This window comes from Heterocephalus glaber, unplaced genomic scaffold (assembly GCF_053883595.1).
Source record: "Heterocephalus glaber isolate CG9 unplaced genomic scaffold, H.glaber_assembly_v1.0 deba00000122, whole genome shotgun sequence".
In the NCBI taxonomy this organism is placed as follows: Eukaryota; Metazoa; Chordata; class Mammalia; order Rodentia; family Bathyergidae; genus Heterocephalus; species Heterocephalus glaber.
The window spans coordinates 58,015,634-58,037,792 of record NW_028258138.1 but is presented as its reverse complement, the minus strand read 5'-3'; the positions used below and the strand labels follow the sequence as shown (position 1 = coordinate 58,037,792).

The window sequence follows — 22,159 nt, the reverse complement described above, 5'->3', positions numbered from 1 at the left end:
AAAATTGGCCTTAGGACTTATCATCTTAGTAGATTTTGAGTCCAAACCATGTTACTTCCTGGATCACATTATTCCCCATATGTGCCCGAGTTGACCTGAATAGTTTGATATAATCCATCAAACAGCTGGGATTTTCCATGTATGATATCAAATATTTCAAATGAAGTTCTAATATAGTTTAAATCCTGGTACCTTTTAAGCATTAAATAAATGTTGCCTCCCAAGAGAAGTTGTGTGGATGTGCTATTTTTGCAATGTTTAATATAAAATGGCTTATATTAATCTCTAGCTATATCTTGTATGCACATGAGTATTTTCTTTAAATATAAAACTCCATGCTTTTTGTTGTTGTCATTGTCAACTCTCTCTTTTTGTTGTTTATTGACAAAAAGCAAAGCAGCCCAGGTCCCAGAACTGAAACCTGTTCACATCTGAACAAGTGTCAGTGTTCATGTATAAATTATCAAGAAGTTTGCTGAGAACTATACTTTAGACACCTCAGGACTTACTGTACTAAGGGTTATGAGAAGTGCAAACCCCAGAAGAAATCATTCTGTCACTTTACTCACTCAAGGGACTTCTACTGTAATTGGAAAGATGTATCACAACCAAAACTTCTATTATTTTTTAAATTATTAAACAACTAAATTGGTTTAGCCACTACTTGTCTTAAATGCTTCCTTTTCACCCTGTTAATGAGGGAAGGATTCCTGCTGTACAGTTTTGGGGATGGCTGAACATAGGACATCAAACACTGGACAGATGAGATCAGTATTTAATCAGTCATAAATGCTCATATCCCCAGGGAGGTAGATGCCCTATACCAGCAGGGCCTCATGGGAGTTGCACTGAAAATAGAGTTAATAAGCAGGATCTATGGGAGGCAGGCTTTGTTGTAGGAGTAAAGTGGGGTGAGCTACATTCACAGGAGGATGTAACAGTCATGTTTGAATAATTCCACAGGCTGACAGAAAATCAAAACTCGTTACTTAGGGGTAAGTAGGCATTGTGCTATACCAAGTGTGATGAAGACTCTGTATAAGACTTTGAAAAAATACTGTAGAAAATGTAAGCATTTGTTATAAATAGTTTTTGCCCTTAGAAAGTATCCACTCAAATGAAGGTTTCTAAGACTAATAAATGTAAAAATGCATTTAAAAATCATTATCTACATTACAAATACAATAAAAAGAACAGATAAAAAAAAAGGGCCCAAAGTAATCGAAAGAGCAGAAGTCACCTCTTCTGTAGGAATCTGGAAAGGCCTTTAGGCAGAGGGATAAAATTTAGGCTAGATCTTAAGGAATGGATACAATTTTATCAGATGAAGATGGGAAGACAATAAGAGGCTAGGAGAACAGGGAGGAGGAAACACACAGACAGGAAAATAAAGGACATGTTCTGAGATTCTATGTAGTCTAGCTGGAGCAGAGAACATGCAGAAGGAAGTACCTAGAATAAAAATGGCTGAGATAAATTATGAAGGGATTTAAATATATACTTTATTTTAAAGTAATGAATGTCAAAGAGCGTTCTGAGCGGGACAATTGAGAAATCAAAGCACTTTACATTTAATCTGGTAGGTTTCTGCCTGATAATCTAGAAGGGGAAAAAAGACTAAAGTTAAGAAAGGTAAGAGCTAGAATAGCAGTTCAGCTGAGAAATGAAGAGGCCCTAAACCAGGACAGCAAAAATGCAAGTAGTAAGAGAGTATAAAAGGGTGAAAGAGATGAAGGCAGAATTGATATTTGTCATGGTTGCTGAGCCACAGTACCTGACACCCGCAACTTTAAGGGGGAAAGGTTTATTTTGGCTCACAGTTTGTAGAGGTTTCCCTCCATATCCCCAGGCTGCAAGGCAGCATGACATGACAGAGGTGTATGGCTGAGGAGAAACAGTTCATCGCATGGCAGCAGGAAACAGAAAGCAATCAAGGAAGGAGGTGGGTAAACGTATCCTTCCAGGCCACGCCTCCAGTGACCCACCTACTCGGAACAGGCTTCACCTTCCTAAACAACACGAAGCTATAAACTCATCAGTGGACTAATCCACTAATGAGTATCACACCCCTAATTATCCAATCACCTCCCCAAAGTTCCACCTATGAGTACATGATACTTTGCGGGGGGATATCTGGTTATAAACTATAACAATGTTTAAAAGGGAGAGGTCATAGTAGTTTTAATCTAAATCAAGGCAACTGACTCAAACCATTAACTGTGCACTATTAGATAAATGATGCTATGGGGCAAAAATAATTACCTTTTACCCAACTGTTTCAAATTAATTTGTTGAAGGATCCTGTATTTATTGTAAACTTTATACCTCCTGACCACCTGAAAAATACAGATGACTTCAAAGAAACTTTTCTTCCCTCTCTTCAGTGGTATAGTTGTTATGTTTTCAGGTATGAAATCTTGTTTTATATAAAATTTCTATTCACCCAAAAGTAACAACTAGCTTAATTGGGGACCGAGGAAATGGAGATTCTCATGTATGGGAAATGGCTCTGTTTGAGGTGGGGGCTGCTTCTCCTTATGAGGATTTGCCACAGTCCTCTTGTTAATAGGTGCCATCTCGAGAGATGCTTAATTTTAAAGTTATTTATTGTAGTTTATACTGAGGGTTATAGACATGTAGGAAATACATGGTACAAAATAGAGTCCATGTATCTTTGAGTGCACACGAGTGCATCAGCTGTTTATTTCATGACATTCCTCCTTTCCCTCCCCACTTTCTCTTTCCCATCCCCTCCCCCATTTCTAAATTTGCCAATAACTCACAAGGTCAGTGTGGTCAGGAGCAAGATGTGTGTTGGTTTCATTTGGAATACTTTGTCCTCACAGTAGTTCACCTCCTCACTGCCTGCATCTAGATGCTTGGGGTGAATGCGATGCCTAGAACACTTTAAGAGATATAGCTGGATGGTGGTTTAATACACTTTCTATAAAATCCAGGCTCCAGGTCCATGAGAAAATACAAACGAGACAGAAAACTGTGGTACATATATTAGTCATAGATAGATTGGAAACATGATCTTCAAATATCTGATGAGCCACCACATGAAAGAAGAATGATACTCACCATGGAATAATTTAGAATAAAAACTATTACACTACACATTCAGAGCTACATCTCAGAGTTGATGTGTTCTCCTTCCATGAATATATTCAGGCATAAGCTAATCTACCTTTTAGAAGAAAATTGTGAGGGAAATTTAAGAATCTTCTCGGCATGGTAGACAAGATCACCAATATATATTTTTTAAACCTGTGAGTCTCTGGTTCATTAGTTACAAATGATTGGTAGAGAATCCTGAAATCTATGCTGTGGGGGCAAGTGGTCATGTTGTTTGCTATACTATGGAATTCTCATAACATTTTATCTGTATGTTTGTTTTGCTGTCTCTATATAGCATACATGCTTTGTCTTCTCAGGTGGGTACTCTGGAACCAGAATCTATGTCATTCATCCTGGTATAACCCAATGTGTCTGATACAATGAGTTGATCTTGGAAGGCACTTCACAATTATTTGTGGAGCAGACAAATGATGTATAAATGTTCAAATACATTGGCAAATGTAAGAATCCTTTATTTTCCCTCACTCCAAAACCTGTTTTCCCCTCTATTGTTTCCGTGTGTGTGTGTGTGTGTGTGTGTGTGTGTGCATGCGTGTGATGGTAGTATCCAATACCTAGTTGCTCAGTCAAGAAACTCCTTTTCTTATATCACACATTCTAATTCAGGAAGTTATAAGCCAACTCTACTTTTAATATACATCACATTTCTAATGACTTCACACAGGTGCCAACTTATGACTAATCTAGACAAGGGGTGAGCAAACTGTGGCTTTTTAGGCCAAATTAAGTCTATAATCTGTTTTTGTAGATAAAGTTTTATTGGAAAATTGCCACTCATTTTATAACATGTTAATTTTGTTTTCAGCCGAGTGGATGGTAATGGCACAATAGAGACCCTATAGCACTAGAGAAAAATGTGCTTATGGTGGTCATAAGGTTTTTTGTGGCATATTCTTTTTTGTTTTTACAACTCCTTAAAAATATAAAAACATTCTTACAATCCACTTTTCCCAGTCCTGTTCTAAATTAGTCATTCTTTTCAAACACAATCACATCAATTCATGTTCAAAGTCTCCAAAGGGTTCTCATTTCATTTACAATCCAACCATCCTATTACAATCTGGAAGGTCTTTAGGATCCGGCTGCAATTAACTCTGTGACTTTTTCTCGTACCATGTGCTCTGTCTGCCTAACTGTGCTCTTTCCACACTTACTTCTGATGAGGTCTCAAACGTGCTAAGTGTGCTTCTGTCCCAGAGCCTTTGCACTCTTCATTTCTCTTCCTCCAATTGAGATACTGTACTCAGCTCTTTTGAGGTTGTTCTTCTCATTCAAGTCATACAAGCCTTACCTGACCAGCCCAGGGAAAGTTGTGCCTATCCAGTCCCTGCCCCTGGTCATTCTCTATCTCTTTACTTTGCATGATTTTTAAGTTCACTTATGTGAAACTAAGTTATTTCTTCTTTCTAGTTTTTGTTTACTTGCTTATTACCTGTCTGCTTCACTAGAATGTAAGCACCCTGAGGACAGTATATGCCTCACTGCTATACCACCAGGATCACCATGGAATCAGTATTAAACTGTGGGTATCTAATAAATATTTGTTAAATAAGCAATACAAGTTACATGCAGTGAATATTCTCTTTGACTACACATTAGGTTCTTGAGAAGGAATTTTTTTTTTGGTACTGGAGATTGAACTCAGTACCTTGTGCTTGCAAGGCAGATATGGTGCCACTGAGCTAAATCCCCAGCCTTTTTGAGAAAGAATTTATACTGATCCTCTACTAGAACTTTTCTGGTGTTATCAAAAATCTACCACTCTCATGCTTCTCCGGCATCCCATGGGCCTGCTTTCCATCCTTGAAGAGGAATGCATGTTTCCTAAGGCTACAGATATGACTTTCAAGATGAAACTCTTTGATAACCATTTTGGAAAGTTGGTTTATTTCTAGAAGCCCAAGCTTGATAAGAAAGAGAAATATGAAGTTCACTTTGAACTTGTCCATTATGCAGGAGTGGTAAGTTACCTCTGGACTCCCAGTCTTGAATTTTCTTGATTCTTTCAAATGCACTCAAAGTCCTCAGATAATATTTAAGTAAAATTTAAATTAGATGAAGAGGTAAGTAAAATACATATAAGTTCTAGAGAAAAGATAGTAAGACTTTTAGTGCTCAGTAAATGAAATAACCATACTATAAAGCATTTCACTGCACAAAGTTCAAAAATCTCAAAATGGACTCAAAGCAAGACTGCTACAGAAAAGCATGAACACCATTGAAGTCATGTTTTTTCTTTATTTATCCTTGTAACTCAACAGCATGAAAATTAATTATTTCAATTGATCTTTATATTCAGGATTTTTGTTTTGTTTTCCCATAAAGAAAGATTCAGTGCAAAAATAATGGTCTCCAAACCATGGCCAACAAAGGATTCTAATGACCCTCATTACCTCTCATTTCTCCACTTGTGTGTGTGTGTGTGTGTGTGTGTGTGTGTGTGTGTGTGTGTGCGTTCTGCTTCTAGTCAGTAGCTCTGCATTGAAGGGAAAGAAAACAGATAAAGGATAAAATAATATGCCATCCTAAGAATGACCTGCCAACTGTCCCATGAAAGGAAATTATCAATTAAAAGGAACAACTTTTAGTTCTTTACTTTGATATCCTGGAATATTAAGTATAATGATATCTATAGTAAATACCATTATAGTTGCTAATGTTTGTTAGTGCTTACTGTGTGTCAATGACAGTTGGATTATTTGATCAATTATTGCCTATGAAGGACTACTGGGATGCATCGTTTCTAAAGAAATAACATTTAATCCTCCCTCCCCTGTCCCTTTCCCTCCTCTTTCTCCCTCGCTCTCCTGTTACCCTGTCTCTTTCCAGTCTTTCTTCCTCCATCCTTCTTTTAGTTTCTTTCTTTCTTTTGACTCTACAAATGGTAAAGCTTGAAAATCTCTTTGGTTGGCCCAATGGATTTCTAGAGTATTACTTAGCACAATTACTTCAAACTCATTTAAAATTAAAGAGCCAACATATTTTGTGATTTTTTTCCAGTAACACACAATTTCCTATGTTAATTTATATATTTTCTCCTTTTTATGTAATGCATGCCTTTCTAAAGGTGCCTTATGACCTCAATGATTGGCTTGAAAAGAACAAAGAACTTCTTAATGAAACAGTGGTGGCCATATTTCAGAAATCTTCCAATAGATTCCTGGCAAGCCTTTTTGAAGATTACATTGGAACTGACTATGGTGAGTCAATATTCCTTGATTTCTCAGTTTCCTAATGAAACTCATCAATACTTCAAATTTTACACAAATTCTTGCTTCTCTTCTGTGATATCTGTTTCTGCTTCCTGTGGCCTGAATCTTCTCTTCATATTAGCCTTTTTGTCTTCAGGCTGGTGGTTTTTCAGGAAAATAATAGCTGTGTACTATGAGAGACATATGTCAAGGAGTCTGTTTTTGGTCTGCTTTTACCTTCTTCTAGACCTAGGTACAAAGACAAAACAAAAAAAAATTTAATTAATGGTTTGGGGGCAATAATAAGTCCCAAACATATATGGTAAATGACAAAATTATAACAAATCTAGTTTTACAAATCTTAATTGGCTTTACTTATGATTCTAGAAGAAGGCAAAAATATGGATCAAAAAATGGTTTATAATACTCTAATTCACCACATGAGCAGGTTGCATTTCTAACTAAAGGAAATGGCACGCAGAGAATGGAAGTGAGGTATAAAGACAGCCTGGTTCATCATAGATCACATCAGTTTTATTTGAACACAGTTTGAACAACTTGCTGATACTGTTTGGATAAGACTTGGCTATTTCTTTAATGTATAAGATACAGTCTGCTTTTATATCAAGTTAGGTGACAGTTCTGTGAGACCAAAGTAACTCCATTTTGCTTATGTGAGACCAGAATGACTCCATTTTGCCCAAAATGGAGTAGTCTCCTTTGTCCTCTCACATTAATGATTAAAATGTGCTTGATCTAGGACAAAAGACACAATCTGTAACACAAGATTCCTAAGTTTATTACTCAGCCATCTGTTTACCCAGGAAATTAACATCCTGGGCCCACTATCTGTAGGAACAATCTGTCAATGAGCTGACTGTCAGTACTGGGTGGTCTTGACCATTAGTCACTGTGTCTGCTGACCATCAATACATGACAGTTGCCCACTAACCTTTGTCCTTCTTTTCTTTTGTAAAACTTATACATAATCACCCCTTACCCCTGATGAGTTCACCCAATCAGAAATGTACACTTCATGCATGTTAAGCGCTGACCAATCATTGTAAGTGGAAAATCTCCAAACCTTGCTGTAACCTCTATAAAAACCCCGCTAATTTGGAACTCAGGGCTCTCAATCTCGATCCGCTGTGTCGGTGACAATTGAGAGTCCCTGCTTAAACTTGAATAAACGACCCTCGTGTGCTTACATCGGAAACGGCTTCCTGGTGGTCTTTGGGACTTCATAATCTGGGCACAACTGTTCACTATGTACAGAGAAACCTTTAAGCCAAGGTTAAAATGTATGGAGGCAGATTTTGGGCAAACTGTGTGTGTGTGTGTGTGTGTGTGTTTTAAATATATATTTCCTAACTATGATTGAACTCTTCTTCACAGCACTCTGTGCACTTGGGATTACTATAAGCTTCTTGAGGGCAGGGATTATAACTGACTTATTTGATTTATTCAGCTGTAATCTCTGGCTTGTAGTGAATTCCTGCTTTGGAGGCATTCTTTAGATATTTATTGATCAACTTAACAACTAATTTTGTCTACTACTTTGTCATGCACAATGTACTTTTAGATAGTTTATCTTACTTATTCCTTGCATGATCCTTTCAGGTATATACAGAGGAGACTTTCTCCCTACTTTATAGGAACAAGTACAGATGAGTTAAGAGTGGCATCTCCAATTTTATAAATCTACTAAGTGACAAAGTCCACAAAGAAAGCAAGAATTCTGTTTCCTAACCTGTTATCTATTCTATTCTCCTTATTTCCCAACAACAAAAAGAACAGAGAGATGGACAAGTTTAAGATTCACACATTTAGGATTCAACAAAACATTTCTGTATATTTTTCAATGGATTTGAAGATACTGAGCCCAAGTTGCTAACACCAACCTCCCAGCTGATTAACGTTAACCACAGAGGCAAACTCTTCATCATACAGCAAACGTTGCAGATTGTCAGCCATCTCAGTATTACCTGGGCTTCAAACATGTTTTATTTAGTCCAAACAAGTTTAAAAAATCAAAATATTGTTACATATACCTGTGGATTTCCTTTTTTCCTTTAAGAGATGGAAATTATAGGAAAATAGAAAGCCTGTGTTCAGATTCACTCATAGCAGTAGGGCAGAGTGTATCAAGTGTTATTTAAATAGGATGTGGACTCTTACTTTCTAACATCCTTCTTCCCTTTTTTGCCTTACACCCCACTTCCTGTTAATTTCTAGCTCCTATCAGGCTTATTTGTGACTCCTGATTGACATGATCAGGGAATGGAGAGAGAAATTAGCCCTTCCCAGAATCTTTAGCACATGATGACATAATTCAGGAGCATGGTTGAAATCCCCTGGACCTGCCACAAAAGGAGGTAGAGAAATGGAAATATTGTGTTTGAGTTCTGCTAATCTTCAGGTGGTTCATTTGCCTGATTCTAATATCTTCTAAAGTGCTTCTGAGAAGTCTGTTAGGTAGTGATCACATAAGCTTTATGGCTCCCAGTTCAGTAATTTTCTGATCATAAGAGCTGAAAGAATGGGGTGGTCAGAGAATAGAAAGAAAATTGTCTTCTAACTCTTCAGGATGTATACTTATGTTCTTAGGAACTAGATGAGAATTGTCCAGAATGCCTTTATACCCCTTTTCTTGTATTTCTTTCTTTAAGCCAGCCCTGAATCTACTTACTTCCAAGTTTTAATTCATCCAAACATTAAATTGCCTCTAATAGCCATACTTTCTCCTAGGAAATATCCAAGTAAATCCAAGTACTTTAAACCAGAGTTATAGGGTTTTTAAATTACAAAATGCAATATTATTCCTCTTTATTGGATGGAGAACACTACAATACAAAAAGGTCAAGTGAAGGACCTGGAGCCTCTCAAAAGGATACAGTGATTGGTGATTAGGTCTCATGACATCTGCCTCCCCACAGTGGCTACTCAGGCCCAGAGAACATTATTTTAGTCTTTCCATGTTAATAGCTGGCCCATTTTTTACAGATTCCTATGGATTTTGTCTTTGCTGTCATACATTTTAATGAGTTAGCACTACGCAAATATTTGTAAGGCAGTTTGGCTTAGCATGGTTTCTTTTGTTTAAAAAAATTGAATAAAAGAATAGGTTTACTTTTTAAATAAACTATGAAAGCAATAGATACTGCAAGAAACACTGACAATATAGAAAAACTAAAAAAAAAGGAATGTAAAAAATCACCTATAATCCTACATAGAGAAATAACAACTATTAATATTTTGATATATATCTCTCTCAAGATTGTTTTATGTTTACAGTAACTTGCAACTCAACCAGGCTTAAAAACTGTGTACACAGTCAGTATCATAATTTGTAAAATAGGTAAAAAAAATGTAGGTAAAAATCTACTTTTCTGTTAAAATAAATCCTAGAAGTCTATGCATATTAGTTATATGGATCCATGCCATCATTTTAAAAGTTAGAGTATAGTGGTACCTCAGTTCCCAAATTTAATTCTTTCCATGATTCTGGTTACAAACCGAATTGGATGAGAATCAAATCAAATTCAGTGAGTAGTTTCAATGTTGACCTTATGGAGAAAATTTGATTCAGTTCTTGTCTAATTTGGTTTGTGACCAAAATCATGGAAAAAAATTAAGTTCATGAATTGAGGTACTGGTGTATTTCCTTGTACACATATTTCTTCATAATCTAATTAGCAAAGTTTCTGTTGATGGACATTGTTGATTAATTTTATTCTTGCTTAACTTTTTTCAATGAATAATTAATTCTTCAGGAGTATTTTTCACAATTATCTGATTATATCCTTATGGAAAAGTTCCATAGACATTTTGTGTTGAGATATAAATATTTTTGAAGACTTTGGTAGATATTGCCATATTGTTCTTAGAACTTTCATGTACTTATTTTTCCATCAGTGTCTGTCACTGTGACAAAGGAAGTTTTTAAAATATCTTCTTTTGTTTTTTAAAGCTCTACAGTTTGGAGAGAAGAAACACAAGGAAGGAGCTTCATTTCAACTGGTTGCATCTCTTCATAAGGTGATTTTTAACTGTATCTGTTCATATATTAACTGTTGTACAATCATTATTATTCATTTGATTTTTCACATTTCTAAATAAAAATAAAGTATCTAAAGTTATCCAAGGTGGAAAAGTTGAACTTTATCTTGGTATTAATTCAAGACATTAGAGGATACTGTTGGTGCCCGAGCTAGCTTCCCTTCATCAGTTTTGCACTCATCTTCCAGCTGATGTGAATATTGGCTCATAACACCACCCAGGTGCAGAATTGCCTTTGATCAAATGGGAAGCTAAGCTGCCTCCTTGCCCTCCTTTGCAGACTTTGAACCTTCCCTTTTCTCAAGAGGGATCAACTGTTGTATAATTGGTGCATTTGAGCTCATAGGTCATGCAGGGATCAGACTGAAGCTGAGTCAGCATCATTGCCCTTTTTTGTTCCTTGCCCCACTCTACTTTCTTCACTATCCAAATATATCTTTTGAGTCAGAATCCCCTGCTTTTGAAGAATCTGACCTAAAATAAAGATTTTCTATGAATAGAAAACTAAAAAAATTGATTTCTTTTTTCAAGCCATTTTATTGCTTAGCCATAAGTTATCACTATCAAACTCAAAACAGGTGAAACAAATCACAATTGAACTGTCTGTCAGATAAATATTGACTTGCCATAGAAAAGAAACAATGCTTGTTGGTAAGCAGGGGATAGTGTGGAAATCATCTTTTTACTGTTGGTGTATGGGGTAAGTATAAGAGGAAAAGATTTAGATACATTTCTGAGACATGTTAGTGACATTGTAAAGTAATTTTGTGTTTATTGGGTCTCTATTTTAGGAAAAACCTCAATAAATTGATGACTAAGCGGAAATCAACAGCACCTCATTTTGTGAGATGCATAAATCCCAGTGGGAGCAAAATGACAGGTAAAAACTAGACTTGTTTTTAATTCACCCCAGGGAATACATCTTATTTCAGCTATGTTGAATGTTCTTTTACAAACCATTTACTGGTTCCTTTTCCATAAGTGTATATTTTCAGATAGAAAAATGAAGTTAAGCTTAATGTGAGGTCTTTGGAACCTCCTCAAGGCTACTTTTGCATTGAGATTCAAGGGGATATACAGAAGGATTTCATAAAGCAGGCTCAATTGGGTAATAACAGAATGCTTAATATTTCCTTAAATTGCATATTTAAATGTGAATGAGCTCCTATGCTGTGTTTAAAAGGGCAGAATATAGTAAAAATGAATTGAATAATCAGGGGATTGAGATAGATTATTCAGCATAAGGATGTTATTTGGTCTGAATTTATCATGAAGATACTTTCTAATCCATTTCTAATTGTTAAGAACTCCCTCTAGTCTTCCTTCCGAGGACTAACATCTAATAATACCTATATATTTAGTTATGCACTTCTGGGCAGTAGATTGTTTTTTGGTGAATTAAGGGTGGTAGAGTGATGATGGGATAGAAGGGTGATAGTGAATTTATTCTTTCTGTTTTTAATTCTCAGTGTTTTATTGACATCAACTTCATGGATTGCTTTCCTTACAGCATGGATTTGAAGACTCCTAGCCTCCATAGGGCATTGATTAGAGGCTATCAGCCTCACAGAAGCATATATGACAAGCACTTAAGTCTTCAGAGCACTAACCACCCTTGAAGTATGTAGCCAGATATTGCTGATTCTGGTTTCTGCAGGTCCATATGTCCTGTATTTTATTACCCTGTTATAATTAAGAACCCAATCTGGACTGTCTATGGCCTGTTTGGGGAAGAAAGTGTGATACCAAACAATGATACAAGTTTTACACTGTGAAGATTTCATCTTCATCTGCAGGTACATATTTTTGCCTCACTGTTTCTTTTCAGCTAGCTGGGTTTCTGGGTTTAGTATTGTTTTAGTCTGGAGTAATAACCTAGGGCTTCACACCTTCTAGGCAAGCACTCTACCACTGAGCTACATTCCCTCCAACCCTCAGCTGGATTTCTGAATGCATCTAGGGACACTGCTTCCACCTAGCAAGGAATCTAATTATCTACCTCTACTTTGGAACAATTCTGTTACCTATTAGTTGCCTTCCATTGAGTCAGCTCCAATTTCAGTAATTTTTGAAGAAAAGCTTCATCATCTAACCAAAACAATTCTGCACATACTTAAGTATTCTTCATGTACTTAAAGGAAATAATTGTATTTGACCTCAAGGTGTCTGAAGACTCTACTTTTCTGCCCTTGTTATATATGATCTGTTTTTGTGTATGAAAGGAATCAGAGTACAGATACATATGGCTTAAGGTTATTTCTGTGATGCTAGATGTAGCAGTCAGAGCAGGCCTTTTTGCCTCTTGTGTTCTTCCAGATGATTTGTTAAAAGCCAGTTACAGTGGCTCCTTTAGTGGTTTTTCAAGGGGTTCTATCAGAGACTGCAGCTGACAGTTGTAAAAGGGCTCTTTTGATGAACAAAGAGATGAAAGAAGGATGCTTATACTATATAATAAAGCTGAAGTGCTGACAACATAATAAGGGGAGAATGAAGGCCAGAATGTGGCCAAGTTTTTCCAAGAAAAATTGTAAACAGAATTTTGTGGATTTTCCATTCCCTTTTGTTCCATTCACTGTGTATGGAGATGGCAGTTTCTTTGCATGTTATTCCCCTCTCTACCTCATTTCTGGTTGACAAATGGATATGATATCAGCATTTGCATACTAGCAAAAATGTAAGAATTTTTATCTTCCAGGAGTATTTCTTTATACAGTCTTATTTAACTGTGAACTCAAGCACTTGGCATGTTCAAAGAATTTTTGGTAAATCATATTAGAGACTCTTGTGTAGTTGGATGGATACTGTGACTACTATCAGGCTGCAAGAGAACTCCTATAACCTGTCACAGAGAATGCACCTAAATAAAGCTAATACTTTTTAACTCAAGAGGGAGCAATCAGAACACAATCTGGGGTAATAATTTTTTGAGGCCCAGACTCAATGTGATTAATTTTTTCAGGTGTAATAGACTCTTCCTTCGTTCTACACCAGTTGTGTTGTAATGGTGTCTTGGAAGGGATTAGGATATACTGTGAAGGTTTTCCAAACAGAATGCTGTATGATGATTTTAAACAAAGGTAAGCATACATTCTAGATACCAAAAAGCTCAATGCAGTCCATTCTGTCTTCCTCTCTTTCCTAGTGTTTAGGCATCATTGGTTAGTGTCCTCCAGACTGAAAATCCATATGTTTTGGTGGGAGTGAGATATATGATGCTATATGATGGCAGAGTTCTATTATTGTTTCCCCTTAAGTCTGATACCCATGCCATTGTAATATTCTTAAATCTCTATTAATGGTTAATAGATGAACATATAGATGAAATATACACAGAACAAAGATATGGGGCCTGAATTGCATTTTTAAAATTTGTATATCTTAATAGTTGCTGCCACCCAAGCAGGCTGTCCCTTCTTTAAGAAGGCTGCAAAAAGAAAGGAACTGGCAGTATATGTGGAAGGAGGCAGGAGAGAAATCTTTGTTTTCTGTTTTCCAAATTCTAAAAGTGTGAATTATAGTCATGAATTGAGCAAAATGTGGTAGAGTATAAAGAGTACCTGTTTAGGAACTAAAAAGCATTTTTATTATTTTCTGCCAACTCACTGTTAGTGTGAAGAAATTTTATGTCTCCGTCTTCAGTCTCCTTACCCACATGGGTAGAGATAGATACTGATGCCTGACTTCCTCTCCCTGTTTTTCCTGTCAATTCCTCACTTCCTAAGTGAGCAGTAATAAAATGGAGTTGATCTGTAATACACTATGAAAAGTACAATTGTACCAATAGTAGAAATTATTGCTTATAATTACATTGTTGTTAGCAAGAATTTTGTGAAAATTGAACATATTGGTGGGAGAGCTAAATGTCTGTATATCCTCTTTCACCTTATTGGCCCAGATTGATCTTCATTTGAGTCATAAGATCATCTGATCCTATTTTAAATTAGGTACTGCATTCTGAACTCTTTTCAGAGAGCAAGTTTGTGAGCAGCAAAAAAGTAGCTGAAGAACTACTTGGCTACTTGGAGATAGACCATACTCAGTTCCAGTTTGTAAACACTAAGGTAAATAGGAAATTTCAAGGAATACATTTGGAAAAAAGTGGGAATGTGTATCTTAAAATATCCATGAACCTTCACTTAATAATATAAGGTATTCTTTAAATCTCAAGACCAGAAATAAGACTGAGTTCAGTTCAAAGTGGAAATTTCAATGCTGTTTGAGAAAGAAAATTTAATGCTTCATAAGCCTCAGTGTGACTACATTTACATTTTTTACAATTAGTTATCTAAGCAAATTTGTGACATGTAAAAACACTGGATCAGCCTTATAGTACTAGAAAATTTGTATAAACCACAGCAAGAAAAATGGGAATCAGCTTCCTGGAGTTAAATTGATTATAAACTAGTTCATACACTGTACTGTTTTATGGAATAAATTTTAGAAGACTATCTGAATAATTTAATAACTTTAAAGTCAATCTAACTATACAGAAAAAAAACTAAACCAAAGCAAAGTTCCTTACATGTGATTCTCTAAATTCTACTTTAACTAAAAGACTCATATATTTGGGGAAACTTCTCATAGATTTACTCTTATCTGATAGTCAACATCAGGTCATTCCTAGTGACATCCACATCACTATGGATGAAGATGAGTAGGAGGAACCAGAGTGAAGAAATCATAGAAAAAGAACTCTATGATTTGTTTATAAAGTAGTACTTGACTCTTATATTTTGAGTGCCTGGAAACCAGGTTTTCTTTGTTGTTTCCAATGATTTTCAGTAACGGTGCCTTATATGTTTGGTTGTTTTTGCTGTATACCACACATCTGGGCCAGAACACACATGGAACAAGTGAGGGTGCTGAAGCACATATATTAAGGGCATATTCACAGTCAGGCTTGTGCACATGAGAAGAGATTGTACAAATACTAAAGGGATGCTACTCACTCTTGGGGTTGTGTAAGGTACCTTTATGGAGACACCCTGCATTTTTCCATGAAATGTGGACTCCAGCATCCTCACTCCTCTCAACTTTGTTGTTATTAATTATTCTTGAAAAAAAGTTATATCGTGTCTTTGATGCATAGGACAAAGGTACCTTCTTCTTGAGCAAACCCAGAAAATTATAACACAAGGACCTATAATTTTTAATAATATTTTTTATTTTAAAAATATTTCTTGTTTGCTTAAAATCTTAAGGAGTTATTTTTAAAAATAAACAAATGGGAATAGTCTACAGGATTTTACATTACCCTCATTACCTAGAGATAGTAATGCTCTGGTCCTTTGTAGAAAAAGTTTGTAGACCCCTTCCAGACACTTTGGAGCACTGCATGCCTGGGCATATCTTAAAACTTAAACCATGTTCTCTACATTTTTAATATCTAAGGGGAAGGATAGGATAAGTTATTAAGTAGCCAACCTACCACAAGATTAAATAAAATGTCCTTAGCAAATTTTAGATTTAGAAAACCATATTTTCCAGGACATTAATTTTACACACTAAATAACACCTGAAAAGAAATAAGACTGATATAGTTGTCCCCCCATGTACCTCAGTTGTTCATAGGGTCACTCAGTGGGTGCTTGCATGATACTTAGGATGAATGAAACTAATATCTGACTTACTTCTTTTAGGTGTTTTTAAAAGCAAGCTTTCTGAGTCAATTGGAACAAAAGAGAGATGAGAGACTTTCCAAAATTTCACATTGTTCCAAGCTAGAGCACAGGGCAAAATGATGCCAATCAAATTCCAGAAGACTGTCAAAGAAAGGTGCGGTATCTCTACCCTCTCTCACCACTGCTGGAGGAGCCCATACCTCAACTAACATGACCTTATCTCATTGCTTTACAATTGTCTGTGGCAAAGAGCTCCTCCTCTTCTGTTTAGGCAGTCTTAACTTTGAAAAAACCATGGCACACCAAAAAAATAGAATGCAAAGAGATTTATTGCCTTTAGTCATAATTTCCATGCTTCTCTTTGGGAGGGACTGTTGATCCTCTACAAGTGTGGATATCTGAAGGTAATATGACTCAGTTTATAACAGACACATGGTATCTCTTATATGAGAAAAGCAAACAAAATAGAATAGAGATAAATAGGAAATAGGGAGAAGTTCAAATACTTCCCCAAACTAGAAATTCCATTGTTTTAAAAGTATTACAATATATATTCTAATTGGCTTCATTTATACTACTAGTTTATCTAAGTTGGTTGAAAAGAAAGATTTGTGTTATTATGTCTCTTTTTTGTATGAATCTTTTTGGTTTATGTCTTGTACTCTGAGTAACTACTTTGAAGATAATGGTACACACTATAATAACTATTGTTATTCTCTTATTATTTAATTATGAAATTTTGTTTAATTTTTTCATAAAAAAGAAGACCTGAAACAGTTTGCATATATATCCCACAGTCAAGTCTGTGAGGAAGTCTGTTTCAAAGTAGGGAGGTATTCTGACCACTTTATTACTTCTCTCAAGTCCGAAGCTGTGGCACTTGGCAGCATGTCATTATAACTTTCTTACTTTGTTTCAAGGAGGGCCATTTAGGTGCAGTTGTTTTTCACTACTTTGGACATTTAGGTTTAGTTTTGTCTATCCTTTAATGGAATATTGAAAGAAAACTAGCAAAATTTCCAAACAAAGGAACTGTGAGCAAAGGATTCTGCAGTCCTTATGTTATTTTCCTTAGAATTATTTTTCATTAAGTTTCTTGGTGAATTTTAGGTATAAAATACAGTTACATTCATCATTGGGATCTTGTATCTTTACATGACATATCTTGGTCCTTATTTTTTTCCCATTACCCTGCTCTCCCTTCACCCCCTCCACCCTTCCCTATTTGCAAAGACTTTATTTCCATTTTTTTCTTTTCTCATATTTTTTCTTTTCTCTTCTTTCCTTTTCCCCATGCCTCCTACTTCCTCTACACCATTAGACCTTTTCTTCCTATTACACAATATTGATTATACATTTTTAAAATTACAGTAGCAAAATTTAGAGGACATTACCACAGATTGTATAGAATTTAAAAGGATATTGAAAGCATATTACAAAAATCTTTTTTGAAATAAATTTGACAACTTCTAAGAAGTACCTTGGAAGACAAATTAATGAAACTGACTGCAGGAAATATAAAATTTGAATAGCACCTATTAAAGAAAGTATATTCCTAGCTTGAAAACCTGCCTATATGACAACAACAGGCTCATATACGTTTTAACCGATAAATTATATCAAACATTTAAAGCAGAAGAAAGAAGGAACATTTCTCCCCTCATTTTAGGAAATCAACATTGTGCTAATCCTAAAACTGGATAAAGATAATAGAAGAAAAAAGTATGAACATAGATAAAAATTTGTTTAACAAAACAAACTACTAGAAGTGATATCTGGCAGGATGTAGAAAGTGGTTTTGTTACAGAGATGGCAGTGTTGGTTCAGCATTGGAAGATCTACCCCTAAAAGTCATCATTTTAACAGAGGAAAGGAAAAAGCATATGATCCTGTCAGTAGTTGCAGAAAAAGTATTGGACTAAATTCTACAGCTGTTCAACGTAAAAGCTACCAGGAGACTAGAAGTAGAACAGAACCTTCTCAACAGATAAGCCATGTACTCCATGATTCCAGCAAAAACACCTTATATAGGGGCTGGGGATTTAGCTCAGTGGTTCCACCACCTGCCTCACAAGAGTAAGGTCCCGAGTTCGATCCCTGGTACCAAACAAAACAAAACAAACAAACAAAACAACAAAAACACCTTATATGAATGTAAAAGATACAATGCTTTCTCCCTAAGGTGGGGAACAAGGGCAGATATGTGTACCCTTCATCTGTCCATTAAACTTTGAAACAAAGGCCCAAGTCAAAATAGTCTGGCAATAAAAAGACACAATTAGCATAGGATTGGCAAGGTAGAAGTAAAATCTTTATATGTAGATGAAATGATCATCTACAGAGAAAATACTAAGAAATCTCTAGGAGCCCCTAGAACTTGTATTCGAATTTAAGGAGGATTAGAAAACACAAGTTATACATAAAAATTCAGGTCTATGTATACTTGCTATAAATGAAGAATTGGATATTGAAATTTAAAAGTTATGTAGGAGTACAAAGGACCTAGAAAAGTAAAAAGAAAATAAAAGTGTTGGAAGACATTTATTACCTAATTTTAAGACTTCCTCTAAAGCTACAGTAATCAAGGCAGTGTTGGTGTAAGGAAAGGCATATAGATCAATGGAATTAAACAGAGAATCTAGAAACAGAACCACACTTGTATGGTCCACTGAGTTTTGAAAGATTATTTAACATTAAGATTTTATAGAACATAAACTCAATTCAAGAGCAGAGGAAAAGATAGTATTTTCAGCAAATGGTACTAGAACACCTGGTATCCATATGTAAAAAATTAACCTCAACCCTTTATTTCCATACATAAAAATAACTTGAAAGTATCTTTGAACCTAAATATGAAAGACTAAAACTATAAAACTTTAAGAAGAAATTATAAGGGAAAATGTTCTTGAATTTAGTGTAGGCAAGAATTTCCTAGGATACAAAAAGCATGATGTATAAAAGAAAGAAATTGATAAATGAGATTCTATCAAAATTTAGAACTTTAAATGACATCATTAAGAAAATGAAAAGTCGTCCTTAAACAGACCATATTTATAATACATATAACCTAAGACCAGAATATATAAAGAACCCTTACAGCTCATTAATAGACAACCAAATTAAAGAATAGACACAAAAAGATGATAAATAGCCAGGACAGCACAAGGAAAGGTGTGCAACACTAGAATCAGAAAAATACTAATCAGTACAATAACAAGATCATATTATATACTCATTAGGGAGATGAAGTTAAAAGTTTTACAAGAACAAATGTCAGTTTAGATGTGAACCAGTTAGAACTGTCTAATACTTCTAATGTGAATGTAAAATGAGAAAACCATTTTGGAAAACAATATAGAAATTTCTTGTATTATTGTTAAGAACCAATAGTTCTGTTCTTAAGTTTTTACTTAAGAGGAATGAAAACACATATTCACAATAGATTTGTACATACAAGTTGACTATCACTTATCTGAAATTCTTGGGACCAGAAATGTTTCAGATTTTGGTTTGAAATCCACTTGATCTGCAAAGAGGATAGCTACTCCTGCTTTTTTTCGGGTTCCTGTCACATGGAGTATTGTTTTCCACCCTTTAACTTTCAGTCTATGAGTTTCTTTTTGAACTAAGTGTGTTTCTTGAATGCAGCATATTGTTGGATCTTGCTTCTTGACCCATTCTCCCAGTCTATTTCTTTTGATTGGTGAATTGAGACTGTTAACATTGATGGTTATAAGAGATACATATTGACTTATCATTGTCATGACTTTTTCTTTTTGTTGGATTCTTCCCCTTTGTGTTTAATTTCTTGTTGTGACTGATGGATTCATTCTGCTGTGCTTTTTGGGTTTGTGATCTTCATTGTCTTTTCCTAGGATATTGTCTAAAATATTTTGGAGTGCTGGTTTGGTGTGCATGAAGTTCCTAAGGTGCTCTTTGCCATAAAAGTATCTTATTTCTCCATCAATTTTGAAAGATAGTTTTGCAGGGAACATCAATCTGGATTGGAGGTTGTTTTCCTGTAGGGTTTGGAATATGTCACTCCAAGCTCTTCTTGCCTTGATGGTTTGTGTTGAGAAGTCTGCTGTGATTCTGATGGGCTTTCCTTTGTATGTGATTTGTTTCTTCTCTCTAACTTCTTGTAGAACCTTGTTCTTCTGTTGAGTTTCTGGAATCTTAACAATTATATGCCTATGTGTAGATTTTTTTTGATCAAGGCTATTTGGAGTCCTATATACCTCATTTATCTGTATGTCAGGTTCTTTTCCCCTGATTGGGAAGTTTTCTGCCGTCACTTCTGTGAACAATTTTTTTTTTTTAATGTTATCTGTACTCTCTCCTGTTTCTTCATTGACTCTGATCAGTCTTCTGTTCTTCTTTGAATCATTTAGCAGCTGCTGGATTGATTTCTCATGGTTCCTTACTGTTTTTAAAGACATTTTCCTTTTCCTGGTCACTAATTGTAATCTTATCTTCTATATCTGAGATTCTGTCCTCAGATTGGTTCATTCTGCTACGTAAACTTTCAATGGAGTTTTTAATCTCCTGGAAATCTATTTGCATGTGTTTTATGGATTCCATGTGTTTCCTATGTTGGGATTCCATCATGTTCCTGAGCTCTGTTTTTTTATGTGTCGATTCTAGATTTATTAATCATGTCTTGCACTATGGGCACAATTTCTGCTGTTATCTGAGAAATTATTTCTGATTTCATTTTTTCCAGATCCTCTTTTGTTGCCAGTTCAGGGAGTGTAGGTTGTTGAGTATCACATTGTTCCATCTCGTTTCCCTCTGGCATTGCTTTAGGTGATCTGGGAGTCTGGTTTTGAGCCTTGTTTACATGTCTTCTCATTTTAACAGTGGGGGTTTGTGTGCTGCTGCTGGCCCCTGCTCAGTTCACCTCCTAGCTTCTGGGGGGGGGGGGGGGTGGGGGGTGGTACAGTGGCCCCAAAGGTTCACCTCCTCAGCACTGGGGGAGGGGGCTCTGCTCCTCAATGCTTGGGGCAGTAGTATGGTGGTTCAAAAGGCTCAGCTCCTCAGTGCTGGGGTGGAGGGCTCTGCTTCTCAGCACTGGGGGTGGTGATACAGTGGCCTTCAAGGCTCAGCTCCTCAAAGCTGCAGTGGCTGTTCTCCTCAGTGCTGGGGGCCATGATATGGCAGCCTAGACTATTTCTACTTGAAAAGAACTTTCTGTATCCTGTGCTTTCTTGATTTTCAAGTAAGATATCTATATTAAAGAAAAAATCTTATAAACTCACATTAAACTAATTTGAAATTATTTTTGTTTTCTGGACTTAATTTTTAAATTTGTTATATGTTTTGTCACTTTTTAATTAAAAATAGCACTACATAATTTATTTCTAAATAGGTTTGTATCAATCAGCTCTTCTGTTGCTGGGCTAAAATATCTGATGTGTGCACCTTAAAGGAGGAAAAGTTTATTTTAGTTCACATTTTTGAGGTGAGCCAGTCACAGTTGGCTGGCTCCGAGGCACAAACATCATGAAGGAAGTGCACAGCAGAACCCTAACCCATGGCAGCCAGGAAGCAGAGATGGGGGAGGCAGGTAGAGGAGATACCTTTCAAGGCACACCTGCCTCCAGTCTGTTTCCTCCAGCCAGGTCCCACTTCTTAAAAGCACCTTCAGATATAAACTCATGGATTAACTGCATTGTTGATGAGGTTAATGTTCCATGATATGATCACCTTCCAAAAGTGCACCTATACAATCTTTTGAGGAACATTTTTGATCCAAATCATAATCGACTCCAAAATGTAACACATAGTTTAGAAACTAAGTAGAAAAAGTTTATAATAAAATAGGAAAAAATGTCCTTTTAAATGAAGTGCAATATAAAATATTCATATATCTTTTTCCAATAGTGGAATGCTTAAATAAATAACCCATACTAGAAAAAAGGTTAACCTCCATTTAAATCATTCAATTCCACAATATATAATACAGCAGTTATATGTCCCTTATTTCTTGTTTTTTTTTTTTTTTTGGTACTGGAGATCGAACTTGGGTCCTCGTGCTTGCAGGGCATACCCCTTATTTCTGATAGCTTCAACTAACAAATGGTTCCAAGCAGAAGAATAAATATACATATGAACACAATTTTTCATTATATTAATTTTTAATGCTCT

The 22,159-nt window shown here is 35.7% G+C and overlaps 1 protein-coding gene across 1 annotated transcript in view; it reads left to right on the top strand.

Annotated features, from left to right (window-relative positions):
• The window catches only part of Myh15 (myosin heavy chain 15), a 78,049-nt gene that overhangs the window by 42,785 nt on the left and 13,105 nt on the right, over positions 1 to 22,159 (top strand). The window contains 9 exon segments of the mRNA XM_087214915.1: positions 4,923 to 5,102; positions 6,209 to 6,341; positions 10,303 to 10,371; positions 11,185 to 11,271; positions 13,351 to 13,468; positions 14,336 to 14,349; positions 14,352 to 14,452; positions 16,031 to 16,091; positions 16,094 to 16,166. Of these exon segments, the coding sequence (XP_087071041.1) occupies positions 4,923 to 5,102; positions 6,209 to 6,341; positions 10,303 to 10,371; positions 11,185 to 11,271; positions 13,351 to 13,468; positions 14,336 to 14,349; positions 14,352 to 14,452; positions 16,031 to 16,091; positions 16,094 to 16,166 (836 nt within the window).